This window comes from Calidris pugnax, unplaced genomic scaffold (genome assembly GCF_001431845.1).
Source record: "Calidris pugnax isolate Ruff unplaced genomic scaffold, ASM143184v1 scaffold364, whole genome shotgun sequence".
NCBI lineage: Eukaryota > Metazoa > Chordata > Aves > Charadriiformes > Scolopacidae > Calidris > Calidris pugnax.
The window spans coordinates 738227-753043 of NW_015091109.1; the positions used below are offsets into that span (position 1 = coordinate 738227).

Genomic DNA, 14817 nt, shown 5'->3' on the forward strand with positions numbered 1-14817 from the left:
CTCTGTTTGTTACGTGCTGAAGCTTCTAACTTCTTATGTTTCATGAGCAACTTCATCTCACTTTGTTGGTTGTTCCGGCATCACTTATGCTCTTTTCTATAACTTTCAACCCCTACCTGTATCCCATTAAAATGTTTTCATCTCTTTTTCTATTTGCAGTTTGAAGCTTCTCTCTTGTGATCTATTTTCCAGTCTACTGAAATGACTATCAGCAAGCTCCCTAACTTTTTTAGCTGAATAATAATTAACAATGTTAATACCTGTTCTGCTTGAATTCTTAGTCACTTCAAGCATGATTACTTATCCTTACCTATCCTTACTTATCTTACCTTACTTATCCTTACCTTGCCTTTGAAGATGTGAAACTCTATCCTGGTTCTCTCTTCCTTTTTTTTTTTTTTCTTTAAATCAGTCCTTTAAGGTAGCATTAGATTATCCTTACCTAGCTTATGTTAGTGTGCCTTTGAAGATGTGAAACTCCGTCCTGGTTCTCTCTTTTTTTTTTTTTTCCTTTAAATCAGTCCTTTAAGGTAGCATTAGAAGAATATTTAGTATTCCCCACTGCAGCTCTTTAAGAGTTTCTTGTTATCCGTGTTTCTTCTGTGTGCACCTTAGTTACAGGTAACCTCTCAAACACACGTCTGCCAGCTCTGTGGATGGTGCAGTGAACCATTTTACTTCAAATATGCTTCCCTTGACACTTTATTCCTTACACTAGGATCATAGAATTATAGAATTGCCTAGGTTGGAAGGGACTTTTCAGATCATCTAGTGCAAACATTAACCAAACTAACATTTTGTCAGTGTTACTGACAAAAATCATCACTGACGCATGTCGCTAAGCACCACATCTACCTGTCTTTGAAATACCTTCAGGGACAGTGTAACCAAACTTTAACATTTTGTCAGTGTTACTGACAAAAATCATCACTGACGCATGTCGCTAAGCACCACATCTACCTGCCTTTGAAATACCTTCAGGGACAGTGGCTCCAACAGTTCTCTGGGCAGTCTGTTCAAATTCTTCACAACCCTTCCAGTCTAGGAATTTTCCCTAATATCAATCTAAATCTCTTCTGGAGCAACTTGAGGCCATTTCTTGTCCTATCACTTGTTACTTGGGAGGAGACCAACACGCACCTCCCCACAACTTCCTTTCAGGTAATTATAGTGATAAGGTCTCCCCCAGTCTCCTTTTTCTTCAGGCTAAACAACCCCAGCTCCCTCAGCCTCTCCTCACAAGACTTGTGCTCCAGACCCCTCACCAGCTCCCTTGCCCTTCTCTGGACACACTCCAGCACTTCAAGGTCTTTTTTTGTGGGAAGGGGCCCAGAACTGGACACAGCCCTCGAGGTGGGGCCTCCCCAGTGCCTAGTGCACGGGGACCATCACCTCCTGAGTCCTACTCTCCATGCTGTTCCTGACACAGGTCAGGATGCTGGTGGCCTTCTTGGCCACCTGGGCACACTGCTGGCTCATCTTCAGCCCACAGTTGACCAACACCCCCAGGTCCTTTTCTGCCAGGCAGCTCCAGCCACTCTGCCCCCAGCCTGTAGCACCGCATGGGGTTGGTGTGATCCAAGGGCAGGACCCGGCACTTGGCCTTGATGAACCTCATCCCATTGGCCTTGGCCCATCCATCCAGCCTGTCCAGATGCTGCTACAAAGGCTTTCTAGCCTCAAGCAGGTCAACATGCCCCACCTAACTTGGTGTCATCTGTGAACTTACTGAGGGTGCACTTGAACCCCCACCCCAGATCATTGACAAAGGTATTAAAGAGAACTGGTCCCAATACTGCACCCTGGGGGACACCACTTGTGACCAGCTGCCAACTGGATTTAACCACTCTGGGCCTGGCCTCCAGCCAATTTTTTTACTCAATGAAGAGTACCCCCATCCAAGCCATGGGCAGCCAGTTCCTTCCATCTTGCCTGATTTGATGAGTCATCATCTCCTTGATAGATTAGCCCCTTTTGTCTCCATCCACGTGGGCAGAGTAACCCTGGTGTTACTCTGGATGTTGAGTGGATGCTGACTATGGGTACACCATCTCAATCTATGAGAATCTTACGAATGCTTGTCAAGTGCAATCTCTGAAACAGCCCTTGCTCTATAGGTATGCAGCTACAATTCTTATTCAGGTTGTTCTTGTTTTGTTCCTATGTCCTTTTTCTCTATGTTTGCTAAATGTGATTGAACCTTGCTTATATTCATGGAATCATTGATATACTTTTCCTATCTTTCTGGTTTTTTACTTTCTTTATTCCTCCATTGACTCTCTAGTCTTTTTCCAGTCAAACCCAAGCTACATCTACTTATATGTTGTCTTTATGTGGCTTAATTTCCAGTATAAGGTATTTTTCCTCATTTCCAGATGAGTGTTTTCCCCTATCCATCCCATTTCATTCCATTTCTGTAAAAGTAACATGCTGTCCTTTTGGTTGAGGTGACAGAAAATAATTTGGGTGGGCTTTTGAAAGAGTGGGAAACATGCTAAACCTGTAAATATTTGAACAAGACAACCCTGTTTGACTGCACGTCTTAATACAGAGCACGTTGACAATTCAATGACCAATTCATCAAAATATTTTTACATGTGGGTGCTGCTGGTTTAGCTGCCGTTTTTAGGACTTGTTAGCTCACAGACAATCTCTTTGTTCTGAATGCAGCATTGTTATTATTAGTTAGTTGTGGTCAACATGAATGTGGTTAATTGTGCAGAAGTCTAGATGTTTTCATCGATAAAGGAAGGTTAAATTGATTTGAATGCATTGGAGTTCCTTGGAAATTGTGAGTCAGGATAAGAGGGTTTATTTGGTTTGTATCCAGCCTCACCCTTCTTCAGACCAGCTCCTGGCTTGTTTCCTGCTTGATTGCAAAGTTGCTGAAGGCTGTCTGTACCTTAGTGCAAGCCTCGCGTGAGGAATATGCATCTGTGTGCATTGTAACTCACTTGCCAAGCTCCCTGAAAGGAGTCAAATGCCCTTAGCCACTAATTCATAGTGGTAATTGCAGCAAATATGCCAAATTTACTTTGCAGTAGCAACCAATAAACATAAATGTTCATTCTGGTATGGTTTTTAAGTCCCTGAGTATGCCTTTACAGGAAATATTAAAAATCTCTTTTGAACCTTTCCTGATTAGAGTGTGTTTTCAGAACCATATACAATTTAGCTCTTTTTTTTTCCCCCCATAGTTGCTTATTGTTTGGTATCCATTGGAAACCCAGCTTTTAATCTCAAGCAAGTAAATATTCCTACACTAGTAAAAGGGCTTAATCCAGAATAACACTAAAGAGTGAGCTGATAGTGAGAGGGTGCGTAACACATTCCTTCTCCACCCATTATGACTTTACATCAGCATGTATCATACCCTGATATCAATATAGGCATTGCAACAATTATCTTATTCGCTCAGCTTTTGAATGTCAGAGTCCTTCCGTGCGGCGTGAGTTGACATGAGTCACAGTTCAGAAGTCGGTTTGGGGAATATTTATTCTCTCTCCTTATATTCTCGTGTATTGGGCAGCAACATGCATGTTTTCAGTGTGTTGCCCACTGCCAGGTTCTTTTTTTTTCCCCCCATAGTTGCTTATTGTTTGGTATCCATTGGAAACCCAGCTTTTAATCTCAAGCAAGTAATTATTCCTACACTAGTAGAAGGGCTTAATCCAGAATAACACTAAAGAGTGAGTTGATAGTGAGAGGGTGCGTAACACATTCCTTCTCCACCCATTATGGCTTTACATCAGCATGTATCATACCCTGATATCAATATAGGCATCGCAACAATTATCTTATTCGTTCAGCTTTTGAATGTCAGAGTCCTTCCGTGCGGTGTGAGTTGACATGAGTCACAGTTCAGAAGTCGGTTTGGGGAATATTTATTCTCTCTCCTTATATTCTCGTGTATTGGACAGCAACATGCATGTTTTCAGTGTGTTGCCCACTGCCAGGCTGTCCTTTATAAGCCAGCTGGTTAGCTAGAGCTGAACACTTCTCAGCAATATTAAAATCAACAGGGTTGGCAGGGTTGGAGTTTCCTGTCCTAAACTTTGAAAGGTGCTGCTTGCATTTTTGTTACAATGTCTGACTCTTACTGTTTTGGGTACTTTGTGAATTTCCATTTTCTAGCTATTACCAAAATGTGGTAGATTGACACTGGATGCTAAGTAGGTACTTAAGATTTGTCCTTTATAAGCCAGCTAGAGCTGGCTTATAAGTTCAGCTAGAGCTGAACACTTGTCAGCAATATTAAAATCAACAGGGTTGGCAGGGCTGGAGTTTCGTGTCCTAAGCTTTGAAAGGTGCTGCTTGCATTTTTGTCAAAATGTCTGACCCCTACTGTTTAGGATACTTTGTGTATTTCCATTTTCTAGCTATTACCAAAATGTGGTAGATTGACACTGGATGCTAAGTAGGTACTTAAGATTCTTACTGTCTGATTGTCTTTTTTTTATTTTTAATTTTTAAAGAATTTTCATTCACTGTTACAGGGGAGAAATGAAGGTACAGAAAAGCTCTAAGGAGTCAGAAACTAGAAGTAATCTTCATTACATTATTATTAAAATTCCATCTTTTAACGTCATTACATGGGGAGAAGGGGACAATCCTATTTTCTCCTCAACTGAGTTCTTGAGGCCATTGTTGCTGCTGAATATTGCAGTGATTTTTGGCAGCCAAAGGTCAAGTTGTTAAAGTTTGAGTAGTAAGATCTTCCTTTATTATTTTTTATTTTTACTGTCTGATTGTCTTTTTTTTATTCTTTATTTTTAATTTTAAAATAACTTTCGTTCACTGTTACAGGGGAGAAATGAAGGTACAGAAAAGCTCTAAGGAGTCAGAAACTAGAAGTAATCTTCATTACATTATTATTAAAATTCCATCTTTTAACGTCATTACATGGGGAGAAGGGGACAATCCTATTTTCTCCTCAACTGAGTTCTTGAGGCCATTGTTGCTGCTGAATATTGCAGTGATTTTTGGCAGCCAAAGGTCAAGTTGTTAAAGTTTGAGTAGTAAGATCTTCCTTTATTCAGAAATGAGTGTTCCTTTCCTCGCAAGCACTTAAGTGTATTTCATATCCTTTGTCAGTTGTTTAAATAAACATATACGTTGTTTGTGTATAAATATCAAGAGCTTAAAATAGAGTAATTCATTTTGATTGTATGAAATTAGTTCTTTCCCATCTCATGCTACTTCATGCTTTCACACCACTAGAGAAATGGTAATAGAGAAGTTGTTCTTATGTGCCCCCTAATTATGTCCTGCTGGCTTGTCATGTTTGTCCCTAGCCATGTCCCCTCAGAGGGGGATGAGGTGCCTTTGCCTTGCTGTGTCCCCACTTTGCCTTGTGGCACAGGTAAGGAATGCTTTCTGCAGGCAGCAAAGGGCACCTCTTTGCCATTGGAAGCAAGGGAGGCAACCTGGCAAACATTAAACATCTAGAGCTGCAAAAAGCTAAATAAGAAAGTGAGCCTGCCCTGTGTGCGCAGCCAAGGTTAGCAAACACAGCCTGTTGTAAACCAAGAGGTCTGGGGACGAGAAGTTTTGTCGTTGAACAGGGAAGAGATCTGTAGACCCTTGGAAATGCACTGGGGTACCATATGTGGACTTCAGCTACTTCATTTCACAGAAGAGTGAAGCTGCCTGTAGAAAACATGGCATTTCACAGTTGACACGATATGTCGCTTAAATGCTTTGGACAAGCACAACCTTTTTTGTGAGAGCAATTTTAAAAAAGCCCCAGACATTCACTCCCTTCCTCCCAGCCCGGGTCTCCACGCAGTGCTTTCAGTGTGTGGGGGATGCTGCAGTCAGACCATCCCAGATCTCTCTGCTGGGTGGGATTAGCATGTGCCTGTGTGCAGGCTTCGGCTGTTCCCTCCTCTGAAATCTGTTACGTGCAGCATTAGGCAACATGAGAGGTGATTTAAGGTTTAACTCCGTGAAGGTGTACACACACCTTTTGCCAGGTGTGACAGTCGCAGCCTGGGTTGGACTTCCGTGTTGCTGAGACGCTCGTGGGAAGGTACCACTTCACTTAGAGGAGCAGGGGCAGAGGAGGGAGAACCTTGTGGCCGTGAGCAGTGCTGGGGAGGGGGCTTTCAGCCCACTTACTCCATCTGAAATACGGTGGTGGAGCTGTGGAGCAAAACCTGGCTACCTTCAGAGCTGGTATGAGGAACAACGTAAATCTTCCTAGTAATTATTAGACAGATGGTCTCTTCCCTCCTCCACCCCGTCTGCACGACACAAAGCTGTTGTGCTAAGGACAATTTCTCAGTCGCTCAGGAGCTCCCTGGCTGAGCATGTGAGTAAGGAAAGATGGTATCCTGCTTCGTGGAGACCTTGCTTTGCTCTCCCCAAAAACGCAGCCTCCGAGGGAATGACTTCCCATCTCCTGTGAGATTAAGGCACCGTACCGTGTCTATCTGGGATAACTTTGGCAATGTCACTAAACGAAGAGGAAAGCTTTGAATATGACTATGAAAAGGAAAATAAGAGAGAAGGCAGATTTCGCAGGCAGAGCCTTGATATCTTGGAAGAAGGTACGATTCAACTTTTGGTTTTAACCTTCTATGGTAGTAGCATGTGGCAACATGTAAGTGATCTGAGTGGTGTGTGTGGATTTAAATTACTAAATTTTACATTTTTAAAAATGTGTAGCTGGTATATTCAGATGAAATACTCATATAAGGATATTTTCTTCGTAGGATGAATCTTAATTTATGTACACTTCTTTAAAAAAGAAATACATGGTCAACAGATGCAGACTATGCAATACCTTTTATTTTTATAATGAAACTGGATTTGAGAAATTATCTTTCTTTGGAAATGTAGTACACTTTTTATATGTACAGCTCCTATGTGTATTATGAGACTGTGTCTCATAGGTTATCGTTCCGCACACTTAGATGGAAATAATCTAAGCTGTGGGGCTTGTGACATTAGCCTTTCAACAAAACAAACAGCCAAAAAATCTTGTCATACTTTGTGGAAAGAACAGACATCTGCAGTACTGCAGACAACTGCCCTGTTAGGGTGGGAATGTGAACCCACTGAAAATCATCCCATGCACCTGCTGTGTAGAGAGTGTATTCATTCAAGGGCTGCTTCTAGCCAATCTGGCAATTTTTTTTCAGGGCTTTGGGTACCAAAAGCTAAATGCACCTTTCTCTTATTTCATGTGCTGTAAATGTCACTCCAGAATAGTGGTTTTGTGGCAGAGAGGTGGTACTTCCAAATACATTATCATAAAGCTGGTGTAAGGATGCTTTGAAAGATCATTGGCACAGAGAATGTGACCTGCTGTGAATTTACACCCTTGTTCACCTCATGGGAAATAGCTCCTGTGTCCAAAGCCACAGTGGATGTAATGTGCTTCTTGAATCCCATTGTACAGGACTTTCCTGTGAAGACTTCCTCAAATATTTCACCTGGATTTCCTTCATATTTGGTCAATAAACTATCTCTCTGTCTTGTTATGAGACCCTGAAGGAAGCTGAGAACTTGTGTGTCTGTGCGAAATAAAAAATGCTGGAGCAAATCCTGGTAAAAAGAAATTTGGGGAAACTTAGCAAGAGAGGCCAACCGAAGTTGTCTTATATTTTATTCTGGGTTGGTTTTTTTTTTTTTTTAAGCTATTAGATGGTTGCTGAAACATAATTCATGCTGTTCTTATTGTTCCTGCTGACTTTACCTTTCATGTAGATCTAAGTACAGTCTGAAGCTGTTCTTGTTGGTTTTGAGAGAGGGGAAAAAAAATTTGAGTTCCATCTGGGATAAATTTAGCCCTGTCTTTCTACAGTACCTTCTCCTCTAAAGCTCAGTATGTATTTGAAATGCCTTTTAAAGATGCCTTCTCTTTTCCACCTCTACATTCAGGTCACCTACACACTCACTGGAGCAGGGATACAGATGCACAAACATGATACATGGCATTTCCATTGCACATGGGCACACTTATAAATGATAACATTTTTCTTAGGGACGAGTCAATCCATTCTATAAGTAAAGCAGATGGTAACACCAGTGTGTAGCCTTTTCATGCTGAACAAAAGAAACATTTTATCCATATCTGGCTATAAATTTGATATCAGAAATGGAAAGTCTTGAGAATATGCTTCACTTTAACCATTTAACCATTTGTAGTTCTTGAAAAGAAGGTGGTAAAAATTGTATAATTAAGACTTCTTAACTGTTTGGCCTGTTCCATGAGCAGAACATGTACTTACTACTTCTCTGTTATTTCCATGGTCGTTTTGATGTAATGAGACTTTTTCCCTGTCCCAACATTTAGGTCCTGTGACTGCCCTCAGTCCTGTTTCTAGAGCCTCTGTCACAGAACTAGCATTACGCTTGGCAGCATTACAGGATCCGTTCTTTTGAGTATGGGAAACACCTTCATAAAGATCTAGGCAGAACAGTCATAGACCAAGTGCATTGCTTTGGAGTTGTAAATTTGCCTGATAGCAACATATTTACTCATCATTTGATGAGCTGGTCTTTGAGCTGACTGCAGTGAAACTTTGTGCAGGGACATCTGTTGATAGTGATTACTCAGTTCTTGTTGATAAAAAAAAAAAAAAAAGCCCTGAGCTATAAAAGGACAGCCTTTTGGTTTTCTTTGGTTAGTGATTTGTTGGGTCAGCTAATTCTGAAACCGGGCTGTGTTTTGATTCTTGCTTTTGCAGATAGGACAGGAAAAGACTTACTTGTTTAGGACCCGTGGCGGCAGCCATTCATTACTATTTCAGTTTACTTGCGAAACAGATTAAAAATCTTCCTTATCTAAAGTACTGGGTAAATGCAGGCTAAGAATCTAGCCCAAGTTTAATTAAATCACTGTTAAAATCTCAAGTTCAGGCACTCTAGGGGTCTGACTTACGGAAAATGATAAAAACCTGTCTTATCTTATGAAGACATTGACTAGAATGGAGGTTGTACAAGGGCTTTGGAATCTTTAAACACTAAGGCAAAGAAAAATGAAGACCAGTAGTTCTTGAAAGCTTTGGCACATCCAGTCCCTGCCAGAGTTGGAAGAGGAAAAGTTCCCATATTTAAGAGACGGAGACAACTGACAAAGTATGGCTTTTAATACAGGCTTGTAACTTCATTTTAGGATTTTTATAAGGATTTATAGTCCAGATCCTGCTTTAAGCCCTACACCCATTTGTTAGTTGCAAGGACTGCAGTCCAGACATTTCTTGAGAAGAAATGGATGGTGGGGAATGTCAAGACAGTAATTCAGTGGCTAGTAATCAAAAATCCTGCAACAAAACTTTTAACAGGAGAGCTATGCTGAGGTGTATCAGTAAATGGCGTCTGCACTATGATGACGGAAAGTTGCGGGGCCCAAACATGGAGATGACAATAAGCCTATGGTTCTCTCCAGGTGTTTTTCCTTATCTCCTTAGTTTTCCTTTGTGGCTGTGTTTTCCAAGTTACTGCATTTGATCTGTGTTTATGCTAACAGAAGGAATAAGTGTGTGATGTTATTTCTGAAATTCCTTTTGATCTGGTTCTTCGTTCACCATAAGAAAATTTGTTGCGGTTCATGCCCTGTGTAGAGAAGGTGCTTTGAAATGGCTACAACCCTGAATGTTTGGGCTTTAAGCTTTGGAGAAAAATCAACAGCAGAGTTTTTTTTTTTTTTACAAACCTGGCATTAAGTAATAACATAAGGTTTTGTGTGAAGCATTAATACTGGATTTACTAAGCTACTTGAATACTGTAGGAGAGAAATGGCAGTAAACAAACACCCTTCAAACCATAGCTTAAATGGCAAGATAAAATCTCTTCCTCTGGAAGAATTGGCAACTGCACCTTAATATTAAAAGATTAATTTGCAAACTATGCCCTTGAAATCACAGTAAGCTAGGCTGTAGCAGTTAAAAAAAAAAAAATATCTATTGTCATTGTCTATTGAACTTACGGTAGTTAATTTTAACCGCACTAATACGTGCTTGCTGACTGAGTGCTTTTCTCTCACTACATGATGTTCTTCCAGACTCCTCCATGGAGCTCGCCCACAGTGTGCCTTGACAGCTGTGGAGCAGTAGGCAGGCTGTGACTGCTCTGTGTCCCTCTGGCCGGGGTCACGGCCACCCGCTGAACTTCCATCCCCGTTTGTCTTCCGGAGGCACCAATCCACTCCTGTGCTGGGGGAGCGGGGAGGGAAGCTGGAGGAACTGCTGGTGTCTTGCATTAAAATTAGGGCTTACAACAAGTCATGCCTCAGAAGCACTTTTTTTTTTTTTTCTTCAAGCTCTTGTGACAATATTCTCTTAAAATTTTTAAGCTCTTTAGATGAGCGTGTTCTCTTGGGGCTGCCTCAGATGTGACAACCTGAAGCCTCTGCCCCAGTTTAGCCAGGGCTGCCAAAACCTTCTCTCTTAGTGGAGGAGATATCTTTAAACATGTAAAATTGTTCTAGTCTGGGTCGGTAGCAGAGCTGACAGCACACTTCAGGAATAATTTTCCTGACTTTATTTGAAAAGGAATATAGAATCATAGAAGCATAGAATGTTTAGGGTTGGAAGGGACCTTAAAGATCATCAAGTTCCAACCCCCCTGCCATGGGCAGGGACACCTCCCACCAGAGCAGGTTGCTCAAAGCCCCATCCAGCCTGGCCTTGAACCCCTCCAGGGATGGGGCAGCCACAGCTTCTCTGGGCAACCTGTTCCAGTGCCTTACAACCCTCCCCCTAAAAACTGTCTTTCTAGTATCTAATCTAAATCTCCCCTCTTCCAATTTAAATATAGGTTATATGGCGCGGTTTCAGAAATCCTCACGGGCTTGGCTCAAGTGGATGTAGTGCTTGCAGTAACCAGTGCCAGCGGATAATTACCGGTGGCTAAAAATCACAGCTTCGGTTCTAGAGCAAGTGCTTTATCCTTGGAGGGCAAATATAGCCTTTCAGCAACGAAACCAACATGAGCTGAGGAGCCCGAGGAGTCCTCTTTGCCAGGTGGTGTCTGGCAGGGAAGGAGGGCGGCTGGTTGGTAGGTGTTGCCATGTCTGTTCTGTATGTTTTGATGGGCATTTGCATTTAGGATGCAAAGAACTTGCCATTGTATCATACCTCAGTGTTTGGGGAGAGCTCGGAGCGGAGGGAGACAGAAGCCATTTGCGAGGCAGGGCCTCTCGTGACCGATCAAGAATATGGCGGGCCTTGCCGTAGGCTTTGTGTAGCGAACTGTTAGGACAAAAAGCAATTAGTTTGTCTCCTGCTGCCACCTTGCCAATAAGTATTATCAGTATTAAAATTGCCAGAGAATCTGTTCTCCCTGAGCGGTACTCCCTTATCCTAAAGTAGTTTGTGAGGAAATAAATTTTGGTAGTAGGGAGATCCCCATGCACTAGGGCCCTCCCTGTTAGACTCTATACATGTCGGTATTATCTGCCTCAGAAGTGAAACTTTACCATAACATCTTATTCCCCTTCTGTTTCCCAGTAGCTGGAAATAGATGGGAGCTGGGACTTCCTTTTCAGCTGTGGCTACTCTCGTTTAGTTCTTTAATTTCTCTCAGATTGATAGGCCTCAACAATGAGGTGGGGGTATGCCCTGATCCAGGGGTGCAGGCGGCAGGGACTGAGAACACCCCTCACTTGCTGCCTCCTGTCATTCTGGTTTTTTTATTCTTTCTTTCTTCCACTTGAATCCCCTGTTTGGTGGGTGGTAGCTCATTACAACACCTCCTAATAGTGCTATTTTTGCTCTTCTTTCCTTCCATGGCTGTTTCCTGTTCCTGGAAACATCTTTTCTTATTTTTATTTTTTTTTTCCTCTAAGCAGTGTGCTAGATGGCTGTGTGACTTTGAGAGAGCAATCCACGAAGATAAATACTTTCCCTCCTTCTCCCTGAGCATCTTCAGCTTGCTTTAGTCAGTGTGGAGCTCAGAGCCTGAAAGACGCTTCCAGTCAGATGCTGTGTTAAATAGATGATGAGAAATAAATGCAGACTTTCATCTGTACTCCCTTTGAGAAACACAGGAATGTGGGTACCCAAAAATTTGCAGGCTTTAAGAGGGTATGAAGATGGTGCTAGGTACCTTAAGGGAGAGGAAATACTTAATCTGTGTAGCATTTGTCCATCTGTGTGTTTGGCTTTTAAAAAAGCCAAATACTTTGAACCTCAGGTATGTCCCTGGTATTTAATGCTGTCACGGAAATAATGGGATAGAAGCTCTCTCTGTTTTTTGTTTCCTGTTTTGGATTTGTGACATTTGTTTCAAAGCAGTTACCAAATCACATTTTCTTGATAGAAACTCTGTTTCTTGTTTCCTGTTTTGGATTTGTGACATTCGTTTCAAAGCAGTTACCAAATCACATTTTCTAACTCTGTTTCTGGAGTTCTATGACCCTTCCACTTGCTGTAGACACTTTTTTTCTTCCTTTTTTTTTTTAAATTTAGTCTTTATTTATTGTCTAACAGCCTTGTCCGTAACTGAGAGGTTTGGTCTTTATTTTTTGTCTAACAGCCTTGTCCGTAACTGAGAGGTGCAAAGTGTATTTGATTTGAATGTTTGCATCCATCCGTCTATTTAGACACTGCGTTTCCTATCACCCTCCAGCAAAAAATAATACTAGTGAGCTAGTGAGCAAAAAGAGGTCAGTAAATTGGCACTGTAGGTTTTGTGTTACAGAGTGTTGTTCTCTGTTTCCTCTTGTTTTATCTTTATGGTAGTGTTACCAACCTCTTGTATTTATCAGAAACTCCAGCAGGCTAGAAACCTACTATGCAGAATCCATTGGAGCTGTGGAGTTTGGTGGTGCAAAGTGTATTTGATTTGAATGTTTGCATCCATCCGTCTATTTAGACACTGCGTTTCCTATCACCCTCCAGCAAAAAATAATACTAGTGAGCTAGTGAGCAAAAAGAGGTCAGTAAATTGGCATTGTAGGTTTTGTGTTACGGAGTGTTGTTCTCTGTTTCCTCTTGTTTTATCTTTATGGTAGTGTTACCAACCTCTTGTATTTATCAGAAACTCCAGCAGGCTAGAAACCTACTATGCAGAATCCATTGGAGCTGTGGAGTTTGGTTTTTTTTTTTATGTCTTCTGTCATTTTCTCATTATTATTCAAGCTAGTGTGTCTTTTTCACTTGGTAGTCTTTTTGGACACCAAGGAAATCAAAATCACTGCGCTAGCAATTGGCCAAATGTTACTTTGTAATCTGTGGAGGCTGACTAATTGCATACTTGGATGCTCTTCTGAGTTTTTTGAAATGCTGCTCTGAATTGCTCTCTCTTTCCTCACTTTTCACCTTTTCTTCCCCACCAGCCTTGGCTTCTGAGGGATAGAAAGCACCACCTTTTTGCAAGTTTGTCCTCCTTCTAAAAAGAAAACCTTTCTTTTAGTTGGCAGCTCTTTTCTTCTGCTGTGTTACCTGTTGAGTGTCAATAGGAGGTGGTTGACTGGAGGAGGCATTTTATTATATGCCGTCTGTTGAAGTTTGTTTCCACTTGGACATCGAAGAGGATGCATAAAATAATAATTTCTGTTTTGAAACCCTTCTACCTTGGCATAATTGTATATTAAGACCTCTGTTTTAAGAGTGACCAACAGAAGTTTGCTGGAAATTTTCAGATATGAAAGCTATTGGTGACCAGGTCGCTGCTGCTTTGTTGGTCATGAGTGTGTTGTGATAAGACTGTGGTGTTACCCTTCCATGTTAAAGATTAAATGTTAAGTTCTGGAGGAATACATAAGTGAGGAGCGGCGCAAATCAACCTTTATCACTCATTCTCCCAGCTGAGTGACTTTTTTCTGTCTGCAGGAGCACCGTCCTTTTATCAGCTTGGATGTTAGGGAGGTTATACATTCATCTGAATTAGGACGCTTTGAGGTTGCCATAGTCATAATCAGTGGTGATTATTAGTGCTAGGTACAGAGTTAAAACAAGCTTGCTAATAACAATCTCAAACATTATTTTATAGTAGCAAGGGAATGTTGTAACCAAGGGAACTATTTAGTGTACAGTTGTTTTGGAAAACAAACCGCTGGCACCAGGGTTTCTGATAGATGTTTTATTGCATGAGTTTATGTTTACTTACTATGTTTAAAAAAGTTGGGTTTCTGTTGAAATTATTTATTTATTTATTTATTGCAAATAGGCTTCTGGACATGACACCATCTGTCTTTATGTGAAGTTTTTATGGAAATCTTCTGTTTAGCACCTTTGTTTACTAGAGCTGGTGTTCTCTGCAATTTACTTCTTTTTTTTTTTTTCCTTTTTTTTTCCTGTGGAATGCTGATTAGTCTGCTTTTGACTAATATAGCTTGTATTTTACAGATGTAGTAGTATAGTTATTCTTTATATGTGCTGGGTAATTTTTGTGAAATTACTACTTTGAAGCTTAAACTTTTTACTGTTACTACTTTCAGACTCAGGTAATTATATTTTTAATACTTTAGAATGGCACTGGAACTACTGATGTCTCTAAATATTTTTAGGATTTAAAAATATACTTTAAAAAAACCAGGAAAATAAACAGAAACAAATTGTACTTCTTGCTGTAGTTCAAGCAATTTTCTGATCTTTAAGTGTGGAACCCTTCAGCATTTCAACAGATACCAAAGTACTGTTGAGCTTGATATATTATTAATGCACCTTAGTGATGATCAACTGTATATTTATGTAGATGTAGATTGTATATTTATAAGTTGTGTAGCATTGTTTGTTTCCTTCGGGTGGCAAGCTTTCTCCTGGCTACGTTTATGTACTCAATATACCTTTTCTTTGGGTTGGTTTTTTTTTTTAATGTAAATCTTATTAGCACTTGTCTGTCTCTCCCCTCCCAGCCTTAATG

General features: G+C 40.9%; 1 protein-coding gene across 5 annotated transcripts in view; it reads left to right on the forward strand.

The window, feature by feature from the left end:
• TRAK1 (trafficking protein, kinesin binding 1) overlaps positions 1-14817 on the forward strand; it is a 105711-nt gene that overhangs the window by 49807 nt on the left and 41087 nt on the right. The window contains exon 1 of one of the 5 annotated variants that reach the window (XM_014958039.1): positions 6296-6551. The exons of the other annotated variants lie outside the window; for them this stretch is intronic. Coding sequence (XP_014813525.1) covers positions 6452-6551 — 100 coding nt within the window. The 5' untranslated portion in view covers positions 6296-6451. Of the gene's footprint in view, positions 1-6295; positions 6552-14817 lie in introns of those variants that run through there. 5 annotated transcript variants of the gene reach the window in all.